The sequence below is a fragment of the Amblyraja radiata genome, chromosome 1 (assembly GCF_010909765.2).
Source record: "Amblyraja radiata isolate CabotCenter1 chromosome 1, sAmbRad1.1.pri, whole genome shotgun sequence".
In the NCBI taxonomy this organism is placed as follows: Eukaryota; Metazoa; Chordata; class Chondrichthyes; order Rajiformes; family Rajidae; genus Amblyraja; species Amblyraja radiata.
The window spans coordinates 183,807,118-183,833,220 of record NC_045956.1 but is presented as its reverse complement, the minus strand read 5'-3'; the positions used below and the strand labels follow the sequence as shown (position 1 = coordinate 183,833,220).

Genomic DNA, 26,103 nt, shown 5'->3' with positions numbered 1-26,103 from the left:
TGAATGAATGAATAAGCTTATTGGCCAAGTATTCACATACAAGGAATTTGCCTTGGTGCTCCACCCACAAGTGACAACGATATACAGTGACAGTTAGGAATGACACATAAAACCTCCGCAGTCCTCTGTGGCAATGAGTTCCACAGATTAACTACCCTCTAACTAAAAATGTTCCTCCTCACCTCCTTTCTAAAAGAGCGCCCTTTAATTCTGAGCATGAAGTGTAGATGGAGTCAATGGAAGGGAGTTTGGTATGTGTGAAAGGCCAATTTAATAATAGACAATAGACAATAGGTGCAGGAGTAGGCCATTTGGTCCTTTGAGCCAGCACCGCCATTCAATGTGATCATGGCTGATCATCCCCAATCAGTACCCCGTTCCTGCCTTTTCCCCATATCTCCTGACTCCGCTATATTTAAGACCTCTATCTAACTCTATCTAAACTTGACATTTAAAAAAAAGAGCTCCCTCTCTTTAAAGGCTGAAGATAGACAAAAATGCTGGAGAAACTCAGCGGGTGAGGCAGCATCTATGGAGCGAAGGAAATAGGCGACGTTTTGGGTCGAGATCCTTCTTCAGATTTCTGAGTTTCTCCAGCATTTTTGTCTACCTTCGCGTAGCTGCTGCCTCACCCACTGAATTTCTCCAGAATTTTTATCTACCTTCGATTTTACAGCATCTGCAGTACCTTCTTAAACGTTTACATTGAAGTCGGTTTGCCCAGTCATAGAGTGATACAATGTGGAAACAGGCCCTTCAGCCCATCTAGCCTACATCGTCCAACATCTTAGCTGCATAATTCCACCTGCGTGCATTTGGCCCATATCCCTCCAAACCTGTCCTATCCATGTACATGTCTAACTGTTAAGAATAAGGAGTAAGCCATTTAGAACGGAGACGAGGAAACACTTTTTCTTACAGAGAGTGGTGAGTCTGTGGAATTCTCTGCCTCAGAGGGCAGTGGAGGCAGGTTCTCTGGATGTTTTCAAGAGAGGGCTAGGTAGGGCTCTTAAAAATAGCGGAGTCAGGGGATATGGGGAGAAGGCAGTAACGGGGTACTGATTGGGGATGATCAGCCATGATCACATTGAATGGCGGTGCTGGCTCGAAGGGCCGAATGGCCTACTCCTGCACCTATTGTCTATTGTCTATTGTTCCTTAAACGTTGGGATAGTCCCAGCCTCAACTACCACCTCTTGCAGCTCGTTCCATACACCCACCACCCGTTGTGGGAAAAAGTCACCCCTCGGATTCCTATTAAATCTTTCTCCCTTCACCTTGGACCGATGCCCTCTGGTCCTTGAGTTACCCCTCATATTCCTGTTTAAGAAAGAACTGCAGATGCTTGAAGAATCGAAGGTAGACATAAATGCTGGAGGAACCCAGCAGGTGAGGCAGCATCTATGGAGAGAAGGAATAGGCGACTTTTCAGGTCGAGACCCTTCTTCAGACTGATGTCGGGGGGGGGGGTGGCGGGGGAAAAAAATATATGATTCCCTTCCCCCCCTGACATGTGTATGAAGAATACTGAGTTGGATGATCAGCCATGATCATATTGAATGGCGGTGCAGGCTTGAAGGGCCGAATGGCCTACTCCTGCTCCTTGCCTCAAATTCCTATTATATCTTTTCCCAAACATCAATTTTTTGCCTCTTCACATACCTAAAGAAGCTTTTACTATCCTCCTTTATATTCTTGGCTAACTCACCTTCGTACCTCATCTTTTCTTCATACCCTCTACCTACTTGATGCATCCCAAGGATTTCTCACCGTTGATTTAAGTAGGCGGGGGCTTTCTGATTGCTGTCTGGTTTCAGCAGTGCGGATGAAATGAACGGTGAGAAATCGCTTGGGATGCGTCAACACCTTTCATTTACCTGGATGATTTTGTTTCCTCATCTTGCCCAGCAATCGGCAGCTTTGAAATAAAAGGAGAGGAGGTTAATTTTCAAAGCTGTGGGAACGGGAACCTGCTGTCTCTTGGAGCAGCAGAATGCCCCCACTGTACACACGCTGTCCTGTCATTATCTTAAAGTGTACACCCATAATCAGCAAACATCTGCTTCCGACTGCAAATCACAAGCGCTGTCTCTGTCTGCAGATCTGTCCACGAAAGGCTGCTCTTTGTAGGTTCTTCCTCCTTCACCAACCCCCCCACAAGCCGTATTGCTATCCTGAATCATAGAAACATAGACAATAGGTGCAGGAGTAGGCCATTCGGCCCTTCGAGCCAGCACCGCCATTCAATGTGATCATGGCTGATCATCCCCAATCAGTACCCCATTCCTGCCTTCTCCCCATATCCCCTGACTCCGCTATCGTTAAGAGCCCTATCTAGCTCTCTCTTGCTGTTGCACAGACCCCGAGTGAGTCCACACCTGGAGTATTGTGTGCAGTTTTGGTCCCCTAATTTTAGGAAGGACATTCTTGCTATTGAGGGGCTTCTTGCAGCCTAGGTTTACAAGGTTAATTCCCGGGATGGCGGGACTGTTATATGCTGAGAGAATGGAGCAGCTGGGCTTGTACACTCTGGAGTTTAGAAGGATGAGAGGGCATCTTATTGAAACATATAAGATTGTTAAGGGTTTGGACACGCTGGAGGCAGGAAACATGTTCCCGATGTTGGGGGAGTCCAGAACCAGGATCCACAGTTTAAGAATAAGGGGTAAGCCATTTAGAACGGAGACGAGGAAACACTTTTTCTCACAGAGAGTTGTGAGTCTGTGGAATTCTCTGCCTCAGAGGGCGGTGGAGGCAGGTTGTCTGGATACTTTCAAGAGAGAGCTAGATAGGGCTCTTAAAGATAGCGGAGTCAGGGGATATGGGGAGAAGGCAGGAACGGGGTACTGATTGGGGATGATCAGCCATGATCACATTGAATGGCAGTGCTGGCTCGAAGGGCCGAATGGCCTACTCCTGCACCTATTGTCTATTGTCTATTGTATCCAATAGCACCGGCCTCCACCGCCCTCTGAGGCAGAGAATTCCACACTCACAACTCTCTTGATCGGGTAACCGCTCGCAGTGACTGGAGTTGCAGATATTTTCGAAACGCTGTGACAATACCTGCAGTTAACTAGCTCCCATTCAGGGACAGTTTCTTCCCAGCTGTTATCAATACAATACAATACATTTATTTGTCATTTGGACCCCGTTGAGGTCCAAACAAAATGCCGTTTCTGCAGCCATACATACAAAACAAAAAAGACCCAAGACCCAACACAATTTACACAAACATCCTTCACAGCGCATCTTCTCCTCGCTGTGAAGGAAGGCAAAAAAAACATATCTCTCCCCTGCACTCCCCTCTCCCCCCCATGTCAGAGTCAAAGACAGAGTCAAAGCCCCCGGCGCGCGATGTTAAATGTCCCGCAGCCATTAAAGCCACGCCGGGTGATGCAAGGCCACGCACCGGGTCTTGGTGTTGGAGCCCCGGCGGGCGCTCACAAAGTCCCACGGCCATTCCAAGCTGCGCGGGGCGGTGATGTAGGCCCCGCTCCAGGTAATCTTCAACCCCGCAACTCGGGCGGGAGAAGTCGCCGTTGCGGAAGCCCCGAAAGCGGTCTCCCACCAGGGACCCGCGGGCTCCCGGTATTACTGTCCACAGACCTGCGGTTGAAGCTTCCGAATCTCCGGGTGTCGGGTCACAGCAGCGCTCCACCACAGCTCCACCCGCTCCGGACTTGGCCAGCTCCGTGATGGTGAGTAAATCCGCAGCTCCGCGACTGGAGCCCCAGGTCTTCCTGTTGGAGGCCGCTCAACGTTGCAGCCCCAACGACAACGGAGACCCGACAAAGAAAAGGTTGGGTCTCCCGTGCAGGGGAAAGACCTTAAAGTTCCCCCACCCCACCCCACCCCCACACACATACCCCGACAAAAAAAACAATAAAAACTACATAGAAACAAGACAGAAAACAATAAAAGACAGACGGACTGCAGAGGCCGCTGCTGACAAGAGTCGCGCCGCCCACCAGGCAACTGAACCATCCTACCACAACCAGCGAGCCGTCCTGAACTACTATCTACCTCATTGGAGACCCTCTTGGTTCTTGGTTCTTGGTTTCTTGGTCCTCCAAAATATTCCAAATGGAATTTAAACTGGAGGTCTATCCTTGATCGGACTTTGCTGACTTTACCTTGCACTAAACGTTATTCCCTTAACATGTATCTGCACACTGTGAATGGCTCGACTGTAATCATGTATTGTGTTTCCCACTGACTGGATAGCACGCAACAAAAGTTTTTCACTATACCTCGGTACACGTGACAATAAACTTAACTAAAGTGAGATATTCAGCACACAGTGATCCTTGCGCTGGATGAAAATTGTTGGTGTCCGGTGGTATGGAATTCCCAGTGACGATTGTTCAGTTTTATTTTAATTCAATGTTCGGATCTGGGTATCACTGGTAATTCATCATTGATCACCCATCCCTAATGGATAAATGAAGAAGGGAGAGCCAGTGGATGTGGTGTATCTGGATTTTCAAAAAGCCTTTGACAAGGTCACACACAAGAGATCAGTGGGCAAAATTAAAGCACAGGGTATTGGGGGTAGAGTGCTGACGTGGATAGAGAACTGGTTGGCAGACAGGAAGCAAAGAGTATGAATTAACAGGTCCTTTTCAGAATGGCAGGCAGTGACTAGTGGGGTGCCGCAAGGCTCGGTGCTGGGACCGCCGTTATTTACAATATATATTAACGATTTTGACGAGGGAATTAAATGTGACATCTCCACGTTTGCGGATGACACAAAGCTGGGTGGCAGTGTGAGCTGCGATGAGGATGTTATGAGGATGCAGGGTGACTTGGACAGGTTGGGTGAGTGGGCAGATGCATGGCAGATGCAGTGCAATGTAGATAAATGTGAGGGTGACCACCGGGTGGCGCCGTCAGCGATGGCAGCCTCGCCAACAGTCTGTCTGTCTTTTCGTCTTTTTGTTATTTTTAGTTTGTTTTAAAAGTATGTGTTAATGTTCTCTGGTTTGTTTTACGTGGGGTGGGTCGGGGGTTGGGGGAAACTTTGTTTCAATCTATTACCTTGCCGGAGATGCGATTGTTTTCCGGATTGTATCTCCGGTCGCTCTCTGCGGCCTATCATCATGGGGCTGGTGGCCTTGCTCAAGACTGACATTGAGCCCCACCGCTGGGCCATGGACTTACCATCGGAGCCTGCGATCCCTTGTCTAGCCCCGACCCGGGGTCCGATCCCCCGACGCAGGGGAGGTGAGATCCCCCTGATGCGGGAGCTTGATCGCCCCGACTTGGAGGGCCCGTCCGCCTGCTACGGGAGCCAAGATCATCCCGTCAACGGAAGGCCCGAGGCCCCCAACACGAGAAAACAAAGAAGGGAAGATATTGAACTTTTTTTTTCGCCTTCCATCACAGTGAGGAATGTGGAGGAGTCACTGTGGTGGATGTTTATGTGAAAATGTATTTTAATAATTATAATAATAATAATAATAATAATAATAAATACTTTATTGATCCCCTCAGGGAAATTCAGATGTCCAGAAGCCCCCAACCAACAAACCCACAGATTCAAAACGAACGCAGACAGAAAATACATAGAATACAATGTGGACACTACCTGAGAGCAATAAATACTTAAAAAGACCAATAATTAACAATTAAAAATTAAAAATTGCAAAATGCATCCCCCTACAGCCTAGCGGTCCGAATTATAAAATCTAATGGCTGCAGGGGTGAAGGATCTCCTGAACCGCTCCGTACTACAGGGCAGGGAGAGGAGCCGGTTGTTGTTCCGAGTGCTCTTTTGACTCTCCAGAATTATATGGAGGGGATGCCCGGGGTTTTTCAGGATGACCTGCACCTTGTGCCTCATACGCCTCTCAAGCACATCCATCCCAGAGCCTACTCTCCCCTCCAGCACTGAGCTAGCTCGTTTAACCAGTTTGACCAGCTTCTTGTTGTTTTTTGCACTAATGCTGTGTGTTTTGTTGCTTTTTATTGGTACGACTGTAGGGAAAAACAAATTCCTTGAATGTTGCAAAACATACTTGGCTAATAAAGTATGATTATGATTATGATTTGGTGGCAAGAACAAGAAGGCAGATTATTATCTGAATGGTGTCAGATTAGGAAAAGGGGAGGTGCAACAAGACCTGAGTGTGCTTGTACATCAGTCACTGATAGTAAGCATGCAGGTACAGCAGGCGGTGAAGAAAGCTAATGGCATGTTGGCCTTCATTGCAAGAGGATTTGAGTTTAGGAGCAAGGAGGTCTTACTGCGGTTGTACAGGGCTCTGGTGAGACCGCACCTGGAGTATTGTGTGCAGTTTTGGTCTCTTAATTTGAGGAAGGACGTTATTGCTATTGAGGGAGTGCAGCGTAGGTTCATCAGGTTCATTCCAGGGATATGATGAAAGAATGGGTCGACTTGGCTTGTATTTACTAGATATTAGAGGGATGAAAGGGGATCTTGTAGAAACATATAAAATTATTTAAGGATTGGACAGGCTAGGTGCAAGAAAAATATTCCCGATGTTGGGGGAGTTCAGAACCAGGGGTCACAGTTTAAGAATAAGGGGTAGGCCATTTAGGACTGAGATGGGGAAAAACTTCATCATCCAGAGAGTTGTGAATCTGTGGAATTCTCTGCCACAGTAGGCAGTGGAGGCCAACTCACTGGATGTTGTCAAAAGAGAGTTAGATTTAGCTCTTAGGGCTAAGGGAATCAAGGGATATGGGGAAAAGGATGGAACGGGGTACTGATTTTATGATCCGTGATCATATAGACAATAGACAATCGGTGCAGGAGTAGGCCATTCGACCCTTCGAGCCATTCAATGTGATCATGGCTGATCATCCCCAATCAGTACCCCGTTCCTGCCTTCTCCCCATATCCCCTGACTCCGCTATCTTTAAGAGCCCTATCTAACTCTCTCTTGAAAGCATCCAGAGAACCTGCCTCCACCGCCCTCTGAGGCAGAGAATTCCACAGACTCACCACTCTCTGTGAGAAAAAGTGTTTCCTCGTCTCCATTCTAAATGGTTTACTCCTTATTCTTAAACTGTGGCCCATGGTTCTGGACTCCCCCAACATCAGGAACATGTTTCCTGCCTCTAGTTTGTCCAAGCCCTAAAGGCCCTTATATATTTCAAAGATCCGTTGGTCCCTGTCACACGTGAAGCCTGGTCCCCCAACGCCACACGTTCCCCAACGTAAGATTCCACCACTCACCTGTTCCCCCAACGCAACCCTTTCCCCCAATGCAATATTCCACCATTCACCCATAGCCCCCGCTGGGAGGCCTGGGCCCCCAACGGCACACGTTCCTCAACGTAAGATTCCACCAGAGAGCTAGATAGGGCTCTTAAAAATAGCAGAGTCAGGGGATATGGGGAGAAGGCACGATTGGGGATGATCAGCCATGATCACATTGAATGGCGGTGCTGGCCTTCAGATCCTTCCTATAATGGGGCGACCAACCAGAACTGTAGGCAACACTGCAAATAAGGCCCGACCAAAGTCTTATCGAGCTGCAACATAAATTCCTGACTCATATTCAATGCTCTGACCAATGAAGGCATGTACAACATCACTGTTGCCCTTCGGTAATAGAAATCTGCCCTCTACGAGTCTCCAGCCCCAAGCAGTGTTAAGGGCCTGTCCCACTTGGGCGACATTTTCGGCGACAGCCTGAAAAGAGGTTGTCGCGGCGTGGTCGGGGCGTGACGCGGCGTGACGCATGTAGTGACGCGCGGTGTCTCCCTGTCGCCCCTGGATTTTGGAAAGTTCAGCATCTTCAGGCGACATCTGGGTGCCTTATCATGTCGTGCGCCCTGTCACACGCTAACGTACGCTGCCCTGCGGGAGACGGCCGGTGACGCGGGTATATAAAGCGCCAACTTATCCGTTAAAAAGTTATTGGTCCCTAGATTTATTGTAGAAAAGTTCATTTCCAATGTGATTATTATACTTCGGTGTAACCTTCTTGTGTTGTGGTGACGCAGAGTTTTGTAGATTGACGTGACGGTGACGCGGAGTGTCGTACAACTTGGCAGTCGCCGAAAAAAATCGCAAAATGGGACAGGCCCTTTAATCCCTCGTCTCCCTGTGTTCCCCATGTTTTCTCTGTGGCCGTGTGGGCTTCCTCCGGGTGCTCCAGTATTCCCCCCACATCCCAAACACATGTGGGTTTATAGGTTAATTGGCCTATTTAAATTGCCCTTAGTGTGTAGAAAATCCCTCTTCTCCCCTCTCCCATCAGGCATGAGGTACTGAAGTGTGAAAACACACACCTCCAGATTCAGGGCCAGTTTCTTCCCAGCTGTCACCAGGCAACTGAACGCTCCTCTCACCAGCTAGAGTGTGGTCCTGACCTGCCATCTCATGGGAGACTTTTAACTATCTTTAATCAGACTCCATCAGAATTTATCTTGCACTGAATGTTATTCTTTATCTGTACTCTGTGGACAGCTTGATTTACTTTAGACTTTAGACATACAGCATGGAAACAGGCCCTTCGGCCCACCAAGTCCGCCTCGACAAGCCTCGATCACCCTGTTCACTATACACTAGGGACAATTTGCAATTATACCAGAGCCAATTAGCTTACAAACCTGGACGTCTTGGGAGTGTGGGGGGGAAACTGAAGGGCCTGTCCAACCTGGGCGTCATTTGCGCGTCACGCAGATGGCGCGCGAAGATTTTGTACATCCCAAAATCCTGGGGCTACTACCTACGTCACCACGCGTCATGCACGCGTAATGCACACCATGCGCGCATCGCAACGCGTGCATCGTGACACCTAAATGATGTCACGCAAATGACGCCAAAGTGGGACAGGCCCTTTATGCAGGAAAAAATCCACGCGGTCACGGGGATAACGTACAAACTCCGTACCTACAGCACCGGTCGTCAGGATCGAACCCGGGTCTCTGGCGCTGTAAGGCAGCAGCTTAACCCGCTGCGCCACCGTGCCGCCCTATCTAATTCCTTGTAGAAACATAGAAACATAGAAAATAGGTGCAGGAGTAGGCCATTTGGCCCTTCGAGCCTGCACCGCCATTCAATATGATCATGGCTGATCATCCAACTCTGTATCCCATCCCTGCCTTCTCTCCATACCCCCTGATCCCTTTAGCCACAAGGGCCACATCTATCTCCCTCTTAAATATAGCCAATGAACTGGCCTCAACTACCTTCTGTGGCAGAGAATTCCACAGATTCACCGCTCTCTGTGTGAAAAATGTTTTTCTCATCTCGGTCCTAATAGACTTCCCTCTTATCCTTAAACTGTGACCCATTGTTCTGGACTTCCCCAACACCGGGAACAGTCTTCCTGCATCTAGCCTGTCCAACCCCTTAAGAATTTTGTAAGTTTCTATAAGATCCCCCCTCAATCTTCTAAATTCTAGCGAGTACAGTCATTTCCTTTGAGTGGTGAGAACACAACAAAAGCTTTTCCCTGTACCTCGGTACACATGACAATAAGAAGCTAAACTATGAAGTGGATGTGAGAGTGGGATAACATAGAACCATATAACATCGATGGTCTGCATGGACCTGGCGGGCCGAAGGGCCTATATCCATGCTGTATCTCTCAAACGAAACAAACACAAAGCTGCCCGCTCACACCTTTCACATTCCACCTGAATATCCCTCGCTGCTGATCTTGGCATTTTCCCAGTTGTTTATTTACGTTTCCCTTTTACCACTGCAGCTAAAACAGATTAGCAAAGAAGTTGTCAAGTATTTTACAACCACATGCGATCTGCTGGTGTAGTTTCAAATCCCCTGTTAAGTCACCTGTTTTGTTTCTTGATGAGGAGAAATCCTCATGGCAAACGGGTTATTGGCTGACCAAGAATCAACTGTATTGAATTACAACTTACATGGGTTTACATCACAGTATTTAGCCTTTTACCACATGAAATGAATTCCAGCCTTTAGCATCATGTAATTAAGTTTGGAATGATTATGCGAGACAAATTGCGGAATAATGCTTCTTTTAGTTCTTTAACCACAGTGTTCAGATGTCTCTTGCCCTAATAACTATGTAGTAATCAGAGCGTGACTGCCTGGTTAGTCTTGCTACAGGGGGGTGTAAGGTTGTCTTTCAGAGCCAGTGGAATAGTGTGTGTTAAAGGAGATGTGCAGGGCAACCTTTTTTTTTTTTTACACAGCGGGCGGTGGGTGCCTGGAACGCACTGCCAGGGTTGGTGGTGGAGGCAGATACGATATGATAGTGCCATTGAAGTGACTTTTGGATGGGTACCAACAGAAGCAGGGGAAGGAGGGATAGGGATTGGGCGCAGGTAGATAGGAGGTGGTCTAGGTGTGTTCAATAGACAATATGTGCAGGAGTAGGCCATTCGGCCCTTCGAGCCAGCACCACCATTCAATGTGATCATGGCTGATCATCCCCAATCAGTACCCCGTTCCTGCCTTCTCCCCATATCCCCTGACTCCGCTATCTTCAAGAGCCCTATCTAGCTCTCTCTTGAAAGCATCCAGAGAACCTGCCTCCACTGCCCTCTTAGGCAGAAAATTCCACAGACTCACCACTCTCTGTGTGAAAAAGTGTTTCCTCGTCTCCATTCTAAATGGCTTACCCCTTATTCTTAAACTGTGGCCCCTGGTTCTGGACTCCCCCAACATCGGGAACATGTTTCCTGCCTCTAGCGTGTCCAAACCCTTAATAATCTTATATGTTTCAATGAGATGTCCTCTCATCCTTCTAAACTCCAGAGTGTACAAGCCCAGCTGCTCCATTCTCTCAGCATATGACAGTCCCGCCATCCCGGGAAATAATAAACCTATTGACGTACAGCTGCTCCTCGACCTATGATGGGGTTACGTTCCAATAAGCCCATCGTAAAAAAGAAAATATCGCAAGTCCAAAGCGCATTTAATATAATTTGATCACGTGGCCGGAGGTGAGCTGCAGCTCGCTGCCGTTGCCCAGCGTTTGCGCAATGGCAATATCGTAAGTCGAAGCATCGTAAATCGGGGAGCATCTGTTTGAAGATATTGCATCTTTGTTACATCTTTTGCAACTTTGTTAGTGCCAGAAACATGGTGACTCTTGTGTACTGCCATGGTGAGGTCCGCTGTGTGATTTTACCGGGTTGTATGCGAAACAGAGCATTTCACACTGTGCCGAGTTACATGCGGCAATAACATATTATTGAATCATTGAATTGGATCATTGCAGTATAAAATCTTCTGCAGGCCTACTTTGTTTTGTACCAAATAGAAATCGGAAATGTTAACAGGGACTGCAAGGACAGGAACGGTGGAGGCGCAGTGGTAGAGTTGCTGCCTCACAGCGCCGGAGACCCGGAATCGATCCTGACTGCGGGTGCTGTCTGCACGGAGTTTGTTCGTTCTCCCCGTGACCTGCGTGGGTTTTCTCCGCGTTTCCTCCCACACCCCAAAGGCGTGCAGGTTTGTCGGTTAATTGGCTTCGGTAAAATTGTAAATTGTCCCACGTGTGTGTCGGATAGTGGTAGTGTTCAGGGACCGCTGGTGGACGCGGGGTAGGAGCAGACTGATTTGGCAATGACAAAGAATCATTGCTAGGTAGACATACATGCTGGAGAAACTCAGCGGGAGTGGCAGCACCTATGGAGCGAAGGAATAGGTGACGTTTCGGGTCGAGACCCTTCAGACTCGTAGGTAAGATAGCCAAGTATATAAAGGAGGATAGTATGCCAATAGCTTTCTTCACTGCTTGCTGTACCTGCATGCTTAAGGGTCTGTACGACTGACAAGGTAATTCAAGAGTTCTCCCGAGTTTTCCCCTGATTCGAACTCTGAGACTGTCCGTAGCGGGACCGTAGTAGCTCGTGGATGTGTCACGTAGCGGCTCGTACGAGTAAAAAGTAACAATTTTTTTCATCACGAGTATTTTTTTACTCGTGGACATTTTTCACAGTGTTGAAAAAACGTCACGAGTTTACCGGATTTCCCAAATACCTACCGTTACTCGTACGAGCCGCTACGGGACATCCACAAACTCCTACGTACCCGCTACGGACACTCTCCGAGTTTGAATCAGGGGAAAACTCGGGAGAACTCTTGATTTACTTCGTACAGTGGGGAAGGCCCTTTACTTTCAGTGACTGATGTACAAGGACCTTCATTCTTCAAGAATCATTGCTAAATCATTTAATAACACAGCAGCTTTTAAGAGCTTCAAACACTTCCCATAAAATCATATTATCCGATCCTTATCATTCAGTCTGATCGTTATCCGTTTGTGAGAGTTTGTTCACTACTCCGTTACCATGTTTTAACGCTGGAACAACCTCCAACTGCTCACTGGAACATTCTCAATGGAAGGTGCTAAAGAAAGTCCCTTTTAAGGCTGTTCCTGGCCGTTTTTAGTTTAGTTTAAAGGTACAGCGTGGAAACAGGCCCCTTGGCCCACCAAGTCTGCACCGACCGGTGATCCCCGCACACTAACACTATCTGTGGTCTGTGGACCACTCTCTGTGGACTAGTCTGTGGAATTCTTTGCCTCGGAGGGCGGTGGAGGCCAGTTCTCTGGATACTTTCAAGAGAGAGCTAAATAGGGCTCTTGAAGATAGCAGAGTGAGGGAATATGGGGAGAAGGCAGGAACGGGGTACCGATTGGGGATGATCAGCCATGATCACATAGAATGGCGGTGCTGGCTTGAAGGGCCGAATGGCCTACTCCTGCACCTATTGTCTATTGTCCTACACACACTAGAGACAATTTACATTTATATAAAAGCCAATTAACCGACTGACCTGTACGACTTTGGAGTGCGGGGGGAAACCGAAGGTCCAGGAGAGAACCCACGCAGGTCACGGGGAGGAGGTACAGTCAGCACCTGTAGTCAGGATCGAACCCGGGTCACCGGCGCTGTGAGGCAGCAGTTGTACCGCTACTCCCGCACTACAAAGTCGTACATACAGCACCCCGTAGTCAGCCTGCCGCCCCTGCATATGGTTTTAGTCATCCCACTATAGAAAGGACCTGATAGCGTTTGAGAGGGTGCAGGGGAAATTCAGCAGGACATTGTCTGGGCTGGGGTGTTTCAGTGGTGAAGAGGGACTGGAGAGGCTGCGTCTTTTTTCACTGGACAGGAAGAGATCAAGATCCATCGAGTCATACAACATGGAGAGAGGCCACTTTTATCCCAGCTCACTCAGTCCGTGCCAACCTAGATAGCCCATCTAAGCTGGTCACATTTACCCACATTTGCCCCATATCCCTCTAAACCTTTCCTATCCATGTAGTAGTCCATATGTCTTTTAAATGTTGTTGTCTTTTAAATGTACCTGCATCAAATACTTTCCAAAGGAAATACCTTCAGGAAAGAGATGAGGGGAAATTTCTTTAGTCAGAGGGTGGTGAATCTGTGGAACTAACTCCAGGACCAAGATGAGAAAAACATTTTTCACACAGAGAGTGGTGAATCTGTGGAATTCTCTGCCACAGAAGGTCGTTGAGGCCAGTTCATTGGCTATATTTAAGAGGGAGTTAGATGTGGCCCTTGTGGCTAAAGGGATCAGGGGATATGGAGAGAAGGCAGGTACAGGATACTGAGTTGGATGATCAGCCATGATCATATTGAATGGCGGTGCAGGCTCGAAGGGCCGAATGGCCTACTCCTTCACCTATTTTATATGTTTCTATTGTCACAGACGGCTGTGGAGGCCAAGTCAGTGGATATTTGTTAAGGTGACCGGTACTTGATTAGTACGGGTGTCAGGGGTTATCTGGAGAAGGCAGGAGAATGGGGTTAAGAGGGAGAGATAGATCAGCCATGATTGAATGGCGGCGTAGACTCGATAGGCCGAATGGCCTAATTCTCCTCCTATGAATTAGAACTTGTGCATTCATTCATTCATTCATCACCGTTGAAAACATTAGCGAGGCAGTGGCGCTGGTTTCCGACGGGAACGGTGACGGACGCACCACACATCTCTGTCCTCCAGTTCCTGCGGACTTCCGCCGCTGGAAGTCTAGGATGTTGGTGTGTGTGTGCTTTATCATCATTCCTTACAATGCCGTGTACGACAGTGATCACAACTTCTACTGAAGTGTGGATGGCCGTCGGCTCGCTAGACAGGTCTTGTTTTTGGTCCTGCTGGGGGTCCACAGCCCCCTCCTCACCTGGCAAACCAGGTGGGGAAGACGGTTTAGTCGCCGACTATCCGACCATGGAGCGGGTAGCACGGGATTACATGGTACCCGTGGCGGGGGGGAACTCCCCCCGACCTGACAATCGAACTTGTGAACAGTGATAAATATATATATATATACTGTAGATAAGGCAGATTGTAGGGATCTATTTTCTTTTTCAGACATGGATAAAACTGGAGAACATAGATTTGGTGTAAGGGGTAAGTGATTCGGAGGGGATCAGAAAGGAATCTTTTTCACCCAGAGTTAGGTGAGTAAGGTTAAAATAAGTTAGATAGATATAAAAAGCTGGAGTAACTAAGCATCTCTTGAGAGAAGGAATGGGTGACGTTTCGGGTCCAGACCCTTCTCCAGACTGACGTCTCGACCCATAACGTCGCCCATTCCTTCTCGCCAGAGATGCTGCCTGTCCCGCTGAGTTACTCCAGCTTTTTGTGTCTAACTTTGGTTTAAACCAGCATCTGCAATTTCTTCCTACACTTCACTTTGTCAAGATACCTTAGAATCTAATATATCTCAATAAGGGCATCTCTTCATTCCAAAGACGTGCAGGTTTGTCGATTAATTGGCTTCGGTAAAATTGTAAATTGTCCCGTGCGTGTGTGGGATAGCATGAAGAAACCAAGGGGTTGCCCAGAAGAAGTCTGTGACTGTTCACTGGCCCATCTCACCTGAATATTCCCTCCCCTTTAGATATAGGGGACAGTTTCTTCCCAGCTGTTATCGGGCACCTGAACAATCCTACCACAACCAGAGAGCTTTTCCTGAACTACCATCCACCCCTTTAGTGGCCCTTGGACTGCGTTTGATCGGACTTTGCTGGCTTTACCTTGCATTAATCTTAATTCCCTTATAGAAACATAGAAAATAGATGCAGGAGTAGGCCATTCGGCCCTTCGAGCCTGCACCGCCATTCAATATGATCATGGCTGATCATCCAACTCAGTATCCTGTACCTGCCTTCTCTCCATACCCCCTGATCCCTTTAGCCACAAGGGCTACATCTAACTCCCTCTTAAATATAGCCAATGAACTGGCCTCAACTACCTTCTGCGGGAGAGAATTCCACAGATTCACCACTCTCTGTGTGAAAAAAGTTTTCCTCATCTCGGTCCTAAAATATTTCCCCCTTATCCTTAAACTGTGACCCCTTGTTCTGTACTTCCCCAACATCGGGAACAATCTTCCTGCATCTAGCCTGTCAAACCCCTTAAGAATTTTGTAAGTTTCTATAAGATCCCCCCTCAATCTTCTAAATTCTAGCGAGTACAAACCGAGTCTATCCAGTCTTTCTTCATATGAAAGTCCTGACATCCCAGGAATCAGTCTGGTGAACCTTCTCTGTACTCTGTACTCTGTACACCCTCTATGGCAAGAATGTCTTTCCTCAGATTAGGAGACCAAAATGGTGTGTATGGTGTGTACACTGTAAACGGGTCGATTGTAATTTTCCCACTGGCTGGCGAGCATGCAACAAAAGCTTTTCACCGTGCCCCGGTACAGGTGACAGGGAACTGAACTGAGCAGTGGATCTGCAAAGTGAATTCCCCTCGGCCCTCCACACATCTTCTGCGTGCCGGAGTGCCGGAAAAACAAAGGCAAGGAGGCATTGCAAAGGGGCTTAAAACCTGGTGGAAAAGCACAAAAAAACAATTTGTGTTGTCCCCACGTCACGATTCTTTGAAGGCTCCAAATCTACCCGTTCTGGCTCTAAGCCACCTACCTTTCCGAGGGATTTGAATGTGGTTTCTGTATCCTATAATAACATTGTCTTTGATCTGACTGATGTAAGACTGATGCGAGGCATTCATTTTCAACTGGATTTTTTTTTTGTCTTCCCGGAGTTGTTAATTCTCAAGGCTCTCCATTACTTTCCTATTTTTTTGAGAGAGAAAAAAAGAGAAAGTGTCATTAATTCACCCGTTCAGGTGAGTGATGGCCATATTAGGGAATGGAATGTCTTTTGTCCTTTTTGGTTTCGAGTGAAGAGAGTTCTTGTTGGGTCAGGCACAACGTAAGCCGCAGTGAACTGCCCGGCCGTTTCTCATTAATTTAAATTAAAAAAAACTAAATTATAATGGAATAGCCGGCATGAGGAACAAAGAGCAGTATTTCAGGAGGTATCAAAGGTGAAAGGAGCATTGAACAAAACTCAGTTGCATTCGGGGTTTGTTGGGTTCGAGGAGCTTCTGCCTCACAACTCCAGTGACCCAGGTTCAGGGGGACATGAGGAACTGCAGGCTTTTGGGAATCCTGGGCCAAGCACAAAGCGCCGGAGTAACTCAGCGTTTAAGAAAGAACTGCAGATGCTTGAAAAATCGAAGGTAGATGAAAAATGCTGGAGGAACTCAGCGGGTGAGGCAGCATCTATGGAACGAAGGAAGAGGTGACGTTTGGGGTCGAGACCCTTCTTCAGGAGTAACTCAGCGGGCCAGGCAGCATCTGTGGCCGGTATTGACTGGCAATGTTTCAGGTCGGTCTGAAGAAGGGTCCCAACACGAAATGTCGTCTGTCGATTGCTTCGATAGCTGCTCCCTGACCTGCTGGGTTCAGTATAGTTTAGAGATACAGTGCGGAATCAGGCCCTTCGTCCCACCGAGTCCGCGCCGATCAACAATCCCCGTATAGTAGTCAAAAGTGCTGGAGAAACTCAGCGGGTGCAGCAGCATCTATGGAGCGAAGGAAATAGGCAACGTTTCGTTACCTATTTCCTTCTCTCCATAGATGCTGCTTCACCCGCTGAGTATCTCCAGCACTTTTGTCTACCTTCGATTTTCCAGCATCTGCAGTTCCTTCTTAATCCCCGTATACTTGCAACTATCCTGCACACTAGGGGAAATTTACAATATCTACCAACCTGTACGTCTTTGGAGTATGGGAGAAAATGGGAGCACCCGGAGGAAAACAAACCCGGAGAACGTACAAACTCCGTACAGACAGCACCCGTAGTCAGGATCGAACCCAGGTCTCTGGCCCTGTTATAGAGCAACTCTACCGCTGCACCACTGTTACTGGAGTTGCTCCAGCACTTTATGTTTTGCTCAAGAAAGTTTCTGCTGGTGGGTAGGTCTCTGAGTTGGGGTTGGGAGGGAGAGATAGATCAGCCATGATTGAATGGCGGGGTAGGCATGATGGGCCGAACGGCCTCATACTGCTTGTATCACTTATGAACTAAGGAGGATGGTTCAGTTGCCTATTAACAGCTGGGAAGAAACTGTCCCTGAATCTGGAAGTGTGCATTTTCACTCTTCTGTACCTCTTGCCGGATGAGAGAGGGAAGAAGAGGGAGTGACCGGTGTCCTTGATTATGTTGGTAGCCTTTAGTTTAGAGATACAGCGCGGAAATAGGCCCTCCGGCCCACCGGGTCCGCGCTGACCAGCGATCCCCGCACATTAACACTATTCTACACCCAATAGGGATAATATTTTTTTAAACATTTATACCTGGATGAATTTAAGAGAGAGTTAGATAGAGCTCTAGGGGCTAGTGGAGTCAAGGGATATGGGGAGAAGGCAGGCACGGGTTATTGATAGGGGACAATCAGCCATGATCACAATGAATGGCGGTGCTGGCTCGAAGGGTTGAATGGCCTCCTCCTGCATCTATTTTCTATCTTTCTATGTTTACCAAGCCAATGAACCTACAAACCTGTACGTCTTTGGAATGTGGTAGGATACCGAAGATCTCGGAGAAAACCCACGCAGGTCACGGGTAGAACGTACAAACTCTGTACAGGCAGCACCCATAGTCGGGATCGAACCCGGGTCTCCGGCGCTGCATTCTCTGTTATGCCCCTGACCCACTTAGCAAACCTGAACGGAAACCTCTGGAGACTTTGTACCCCACCCAAGGTTTCCGTGCGGTTCCCGGAGGTTTTTGTCAGTCTACCCTACCTGCTTCCACTACCTGCAACCTCCGGCAACCACCTGCTACCTCCGGGAACCGCACGGAAACCTTGGGTGGGGCGCAAAGTCTCCAGAGGTTTCCGTTCAGGTTTCCTAAGTGGGACAGGGGCATAAGGCAGCAACTCTACCGCTGCGCCACCGTGGCAGTGTGAAATGTTGTTGGGAGTCAGTGGAAGGGAGGTTGGTTTGTGGATTGGTCTGGGCTAAGTCCATAATTCTCTCCAATGAACCACTTTGTACACACTACATTCTCAGCATATTCTCTACAGGGTGATTGCTGGTCGGCACGGACTCAGTGGGTCTGAATGGCCTGTTCCCACGCTGTGTCTCTAAACTGAACCAAATGTGGTGGTATATTTTATGGAGGTGTAAAAAATGTTCTGTTCTGCAATGATGATGGAGCAGGAGAGGACAGAGTTTATACTGACATGTGGCCTAAACAGTCTGTGGGCAAGGATGATATTGGTTACATTTTTCTGTGTTGCAGACTCCGGGAAAAAACACAAAAAAGCGAGAAGACAAATTAAAGCCCGTGAAAACGTCCAAGACTGAAATCACAGTAGATGATATTAAAACCAAAATGAAGACCATTGTTCAAAAGGTAACTCCCCATATTATTCAAGAGTGGCCTTTAATGGAATGCCATTTCTTTATATTTTGGTGAGCAGGATTTGTACCCGTTCCAGTTTAATCATAGAAACATAGAAAGTAGGTGCAGGAGTAGGCCATCGACCCTTCAAGCCAGCACCGCCATTCAATATGATCATGGCTGATCATCCAGAATCAGTACCCCGTTCCTGCTTTTCCCACCAAATCCATTGATTCCATTAACCCTAAGAGCTATATCTAACTGTCTTGTAAACATCCAGTGAATTGGCCTCCACTGCCTTCTGTGACAGAGAATTCCACAGATTCACGACTCTCTGGGTGAAAAAGTTTTTCCTCATCTCAGTCCCAAATGGCCTACCCCTTATTCCTAAACTGTGACCCCTGGTTCTGGTTTTCCTGTCCAATCCCTTAAGAATTGTATAAGAAGAAGGGTTTTGGCCCGAAACGTTGCCTATTTCTTTCGCTCCACAGATGCTGCTGCACCCGCTGAGTTTCTCCAGCACTTTTGTCTACCTTAAGAATTGTATATGTTTCTATAAGATACCCTCTCATCCTTCTAAAATCCAGAGTATACAAGCCCAGCTGACCGATTCTTTATGATGCTTGCAGGCTCCACTTTGAGTGCAGATGCCTCCAGGACAGGTTTGTCCGTCCTCATATCAAGTCACGGAGTCATTCTGCACAGAAACAGGCCCTTCAGCCCAATTTACCCACACACAGACCAACATGTCCCATCTACACTAGTCCCACCTGCCTGCATTTGATCCATATCCCACTAAACCTGTCCTATCCATATACTGAGATCTGTCTACATTTCTTAAACGTTGTGAAAGTCCCTGCCCCAACTACCTCCTCTGGCAGCTCATTCTATACACCCACCCCTCTCACCTTAAACCGATGTCAATAGACAATAGGTGCAGGAGTAGGCCATTCGGCCCTTCGAATCAGCACTTGCCATTCAATGTGATCATGGCTGATCATCCCCAATCAGTACCCCGTTCCTGCCTTCTCCCCATATCCCCTGAGTCCACTATTTTTAAGAGCCCTATCTAGCTCTCTCTTGAAAGCATCCAGAGAACCTGCCTCCATCGCCCTCTGAGGCAGAGAATTCCACAGACTCACAACTCTCTGTGAGAAAAGGTGTTTCCTCGTCTCCGTTCTAAATGGCTTACCCCTTATTCTTAAACTGTGGCCCCTGGTTCTGGACTCTCCCAACATCGGGAACATGTTTCCAGCCTCTAGCGTGTCCAAGCCCTTAACAATCTTATATGTTTCAATAAGATATCCTCTCATCGTTCTAAACTCCAGTGTACAAGCCCAGCCGCTCCATTCTCTCAGCATATGACAGTCCCGCCATCCCTGGAATTAACCTTGTAAACCTACGCTGCACTCCCTCAATAGCAAGAATGTCCTTCCTCAACTTAGGGGACCAAAACTGCGCACAATACTCCCGGTGTGGTCTCACTAGGGCCCTGTACAACTGCAGGGTTCTCGAATCCCACAGTCTGGGCAATCCTGAGACTCTGTGCGTTAACTATTTCTGGTAATGCCGCATCTGTGCCAACCATACAGACTTTCACATTTTTCACCCACATCCTCTGCTCCCCCGGTCTCCCTCCCCAATCCCCTTTCCTGGTTTCCCCCCTCCTTTCCCGGTTCCCCACTGCCCCTCCTTTCCCAATCTGCATCCTTCTCCTTTCCCAATCTCCACAGTTCTCCGCCCCTTTCCCAATCAACCTCCCCTTCCCACTCTTCCTCCCGCTCTTATCCCACTCTGCCGCCATCTCCTTACCCAATCTTAGTCCCTCTCCTTTCCCGCTTTCCATCCCCCTCTTTCCCAATTTCTCTCCCTCTCCTTACCATATAACCATATAACAATTACAGCACGGAAACAGGCCATCTCGGCCCTTCTAGACCGTGCCGAACACTTATTCTTCCCTAGTCCCATATACCTGCACTCAGACCATAACCCTCCATTCCCTTCCCGTCCATATACTTATCCAATTTATTTTTAAATGATAAAATCGAACCTGCCTCCACCACTTCCACTGGAAGCTCATTCCACAAAGCCACCACTCTCTGAGTAAAGAGGTTCCCCCTCATGTTACCCCTAAACTTCTGTCCCTTAATTCTCAAGTCATGTCCTCTTGTTTGAAGCTTCCCTACTCTCAATAGGAAAAGCTTATCCACGTCAACTGTCTATCCCTCTCATCATTTTAAAGACCTCTATCAAGTCCCCCCTTAACCTTCTTCAAGGTTAACCTTCCAAAGAATAAAGACCTAACTTGTTCAACCTTTCTCTGTAACTTAGTTGCTGAAACCCAGGTAACATTCTAGTAAATCTCCTCTGTACTCTCTCTATTTTGTTGACATCCTTCCTATAATTAGGCGACCAAAATTGTACACCATACTCCAGAATTGGCCTCACCAATGCCTTGTACAATTTTAATATTACATCCCAACTTCTATACTCAATGCTCTGATTTATAAAGGCCAGCACACCAAAAGCTTTCTTTACCACCCTATCTACATGAGATTCCACCTTCAAGGAACTGTGCACAGATATTCCTAGATCCCTCTGTTCAACTGCATTCCTTAACTCACTATCATTTACCATGTACGTCCTATTTTGATTTGTCCTGCCAAGATGCAGCACCTCACACTTATCAGCATTAAACTCCATCTGCCATCTTTCAGCCCACGCTTCCAAATGGCCTAAATCTCTCTGTAGACTTTGAAAATCTACTTCATTATCCACAACACCACCTATCTTAGTATCATCTGCATACTTACTAATCCAATTTATCACACCATCATCCAGATCATTGATGTACATGACAAACAACAGTGGACCCAACACAGATCCCTGTGGCACCCCACTAGTCACTGGCCTCCAACCTGACAAACAACCATCCACCATTACTCTCTGGCATCTCCCATTCAGCCACTGTTGAATCCATCTTGCTACTCCACCATTAATACCCAACAATTTAACCTTTTTAACCAACCTTCCATGAGGAACCTTGTCAAAGGCCTTACTGAAGTCCATATAGACAACATCCACTGCTTTAACCTCATCAATTTCCCGAGTAACCTCTACAAAAAATTCAAGAAGTTTAGTCAAACATGACCTTCCAGGCACAAATCCATGTTGACTGTTCCTAATCAGACCCTGTTTATCCAGATGCTTATATATATTATCTCTAAGTATCCTTTCCATTAATTTGCCCACCACTGACGTCAAACTAACAGGTCTATAATTGCTAGATTTACTCTTAGAACCCTTTTGAAACAATGGAACAACATGCGCAGTACGCCAATCCTCCGGCACTATTCCCGTTTCTAATGACAATTGAAATATTTCTGTCATAGCCCCTGCTATTTCTACGCTAACTTCCCTCAATGTCCTAGGGAATATCCTGTCAGGACCTGGAGACTTATCCACTTTTATATTTTTCAAAAGTGTCAGTACTTCCTCTTCTTTGAATCTCATAGTTTCCATAGCTACTCTACTTGTTTCCCTTACCTCACATAATTCAATATCCTTCTCCTTGGTGAATACCGAAGAAAAGAAATTGTTCAATATCTCCCCCATCTCTTTTGGCTCTGCAGATAGCTGTCCACTCTGACTCTCTAATGGACCAATTTTATCCCTCATTATCCTTTTGCTATTAATATAGCTGTAGAAACCCTTTGGATTTACTTTCACCTTACTTGCCAAAGCAACCTCATATCTTCTTTTAGCTTTTCTAATTTCTTTCTTAAGATTCTTTTTACATTCTTTATACTCCTCAAGCACCTCATTCACTCCATGCTGCCTACAATTATTGTAGATCTCTCTCTTTTTCCGAACCAAGTGTCCAATTTCCCTTGAAAACCAGGGCTCTTTCCAATTTTTACTATTTCCTTTCAACTGAACAGGGACATAAAGATTCTGTACTCTTAAAATTTCCCCTTTAAATGTCCTCCATTTCTCTTCTACATCCTTCCCATAAAACAAAATGTCCCAATTCACTCCTTTTAAATCATTTCGCATCTCCTCAAAGTTAGCCTTTCTCCAATCAAAAATCTCAACCCTAGGTCCAGTTCTGACCCTCTCCATAATTATATTGAAACTAATGGTATTGTGATCACTGGACCCGAACTGTTCCCCACCACATACCTCCGCCACCTGACCTGTCTCATTTCCTAACAGGAGGTCCAGCACTGCCCCTTCTCTAGTAGGTACTTCTATGTATTGCTGCAAAAAACTATCCTGCACACATTTTACAAACTCCAAACCATCCAGCCCATTTACAGAATGTGTTTCCCAGTCTATGTGTGGAAAGTTGAAATCTCCCACAATCACTACCTTGTGCTTACTACTAATATCTGCAATCTCCTTACATATTTGCTCTTCCAATTCTCGCTCCCCATTACCCGCTCTCCATCCTCCTCCTTTCCTAATCTCCCTCCCTCTCTCTTTCTGTCTCCCTCCCCCTTGCCCAATCACCCTATCCCCCTTTTCCGATTCCCCTCTCCTTTCCCGTTCTCCTGTCCCATTATCCTCCCCCTTCCCCCCCCCATTACAAATTTCCCCACCCCCTCCTTTCCCGATTTCCCTCCCCAACTTTTACCGATACCCCTCTTCCTTCCCCGTTTTCTCCCACCATGATCTCAGCCATGATCACATTGAATGGCGGTGCTGGCTCGAAGGGCCAAATGGCCTACTCCTGCACCTATTGTCTATTGTCTATTACCACTCCACGCTCACGTCACCCCACCCTTTTCCAGGCCTTTCTCCCTCCTCCCCATCCCACTTTTCCCAGTTGCCTGCACCCATCCCAAATGCTCCACTACTTTCCCGGTCAACCTTTTTCCAAATCAGCCTCCCTCTTTCTCGGTGCTCCTGTTTGCCGCACCTCTGCTCCACCACCTACTGTGTGACCTGTCCATGGCCTTCTGCTGAAAAAACTTCCCGCAGTCTTCGCCCATTCCTCCATCTCTCCCATGGCAACGTTTCAGGTGTTACCTGGCTCATGCTGCTGTTCGTGGTAATTCCGCATTTGCAGTTGAGTGAGTTGTTGCGTTGACTCCAGTTGAGTTTGACAATAGACAATAGGTGCAGGAGTAGGCCACTCGGCCCATCGAGCCAGCACCGCCATTCAATGTGATCATGGCTGATCATCCCCAATCAGTACCCCGTTCCTGCCTTCTCCCCATATCCCCTTACTCCGCTATCTTTAAGAGCCCTATCTAACTCTCTCTTGAAAGCATCCAGAGAACCGGCCTCCACCACCCCCCTGAGGCAGAGAATTCCACAGACTCACCACTCTCTGTGAGAAAAAGTGTTTCCTCATCTCCGTCTAAATGTCTTACTCCTTATTCTTAAACTGTGTCCCCCGGTTCATGTTTCCTGCCACTAGCGTGTCTATATATTTCATTGTCCTATACAGGGACACATGACAATAAATTCACTTGAACACTTGAACAAACCCTTAATAATTTTATATGTTTCAATAAGATTGCCTCTCATCCTACTAAACTCCAGAGTGTACAAGCCCAGCCGCTCTATTCTCTCAGCATATGACAGTCCCGCCATCCCGGTATTAAACTTGTAAACCTACGCTGCACTCCCTCAACCTACGCTGCACTTCCCATAACCCCTGACTCCGCAACCTTTAACATCCTTAAGTTTGGTTTAATTGTCACATGTACAGATGTGGACAAAGCATCTGTATTGGCTTGGCCTAGAAGTCTACATGTCAAGAGCTGGAACATCAGTTTAGTTTAGGGAAGAACTGCAGGTGCTGGTGTAAATCAAAGGTAGACACAAAATGCTGGAGTAACTCAGTGGGACAGGCAGCATCTCTGGAGAGAAGGAATGGGTGACGTTTCAGGTCGAGACCCTTCTTCAGTCTGAAGAAGATACAGGAGCTTGGAATTTGGAACATCCAGATTCAGGAACAGCTACTTCCCCACAGCCATCAGGCTACTAAACACGACATCAAACAAACTCTGAACAATAACAGCCTTTTGCACTTTATCTGTTTATTTATTGTGTATATATATGGTATGTAGACATACTGAAAGTTTATCTCCTGTTCTGTATTATGTTTACATATTCTGTTGTGCTGCAGCAAGCAAGAATTTCATTGTCCTATCTGGGACACATGACAATAAAACTCTCTTGTCTCATAGAAAAATAGAAATTGGGTTCGACTGCCAAGACTGTCCCTATTGTCTGAAGGTTTTGGCCCGAAACGTTGCCTATTCCCTTCGCTCCATAGATGCTGCCGCACCCGCTGAGTTTCTCCAGCACTTTTGTCTACCTATTGATCATTGTCAGCATCTGTGGGGATAAAAGATAGACAACGTTTCGGGTTGGGACCCTTCTTCAGACATTACTGGAGGCACATGTTCTTCTCCCTGCTGCCATCTTGCAGAGTGTACAGAAGCTTGAAAGTGCGCACCGTCATAGAAACATAGAAACATAGAAAATAGGTGCAGGAGGAGGACATTCGGCCCTTCGAGCCAGCACCGCCATTCATTGTGATCATGGCTGATCGTCCCCAATCAATAATCCGTGCCTGCCTTCTCCCCATATCCCCTGACTCCACTAGCCCCCAGAGCTCTATCTAACTCTCTCTTAAATCCATCCAGTGACTTGGCCTCCACTGCCCTCTGTGGCAGGGAATTCCACAAATTCACAACTCTCTGGGTGAAAAAGTTTTTTCTCGCCTCAGTCTTAAATGGCCTCCCCTTTATTCTAAGACTGTGGCCCCTGGTTCTGGACACGGCCAACATTGGGAACATTTTTCCTGCATCTAGCTTGTCAAGTCCTTTTATAATTTGACATTTAGTGCAAGATGAAGTCCAGTAAAGTTCAATCAAAGATAGTCCTAGAATCTCCAATGAGGTGGATAGTAGCTCAGGACTGCTCTAGTTGTTAGAAGGATGGTTCATGATTAAATGGCAGAATAGACTAGATGGGCTGAATGGCCTAGTTCTGCTCCGATGCCTTATGATCTTTGTTGTGTTCCGTGTGTCACGGACCTGGTTTGATGTTGCTTTCCAGGGGCAGCACCTACCGAAGACCATGCAGAAGTTTCAAAACTTTGTAAAAAGCTCGTTCCGATTCGAAGATCAAAAAGTAAGTAACTTCAATACTTCAATGGTAGACAAAAATGCTGGAGAAGCTCAGCGGGTGAGGCAGCATCTATGGAGCTAAGGAAATAGGCGACGTTTCGGGTCGAGACCCTTCTTCAGACTGATGTGGAGGTGGGGGTGGGGGGGCGGGAAGAAGAAAGGAAGAGGCGGAGACAGTGGGCTGTGGGAGAGCTGGGAAGGGGAGGGGAAGGAGGGAGAAAGCAAGGACTACCTGAAATTGGAGAAGTCAATGTTCATACCGCTGGGGTGTAAACTACCCAAGCAAAATATGAGGTGCTGCTCCTCCAATTTA

General features: G+C 47.2%; 1 protein-coding gene across 1 annotated transcript in view; it reads left to right on the top strand.

Annotated features, from left to right (window-relative positions):
• LOC116982605 (nucleophosmin-like) overlaps positions 1–26,103 on the top strand; it is a 110,305-nt gene that overhangs the window by 81,557 nt on the left and 2,645 nt on the right. Inside the window, exons 8-9 of the mRNA XM_033035893.1 lie at positions 18,541–18,654; positions 25,720–25,794. Coding sequence (XP_032891784.1) covers positions 18,541–18,654; positions 25,720–25,794 — 189 coding nt within the window. The remainder of the gene's footprint in view (positions 1–18,540; positions 18,655–25,719; positions 25,795–26,103) is intronic.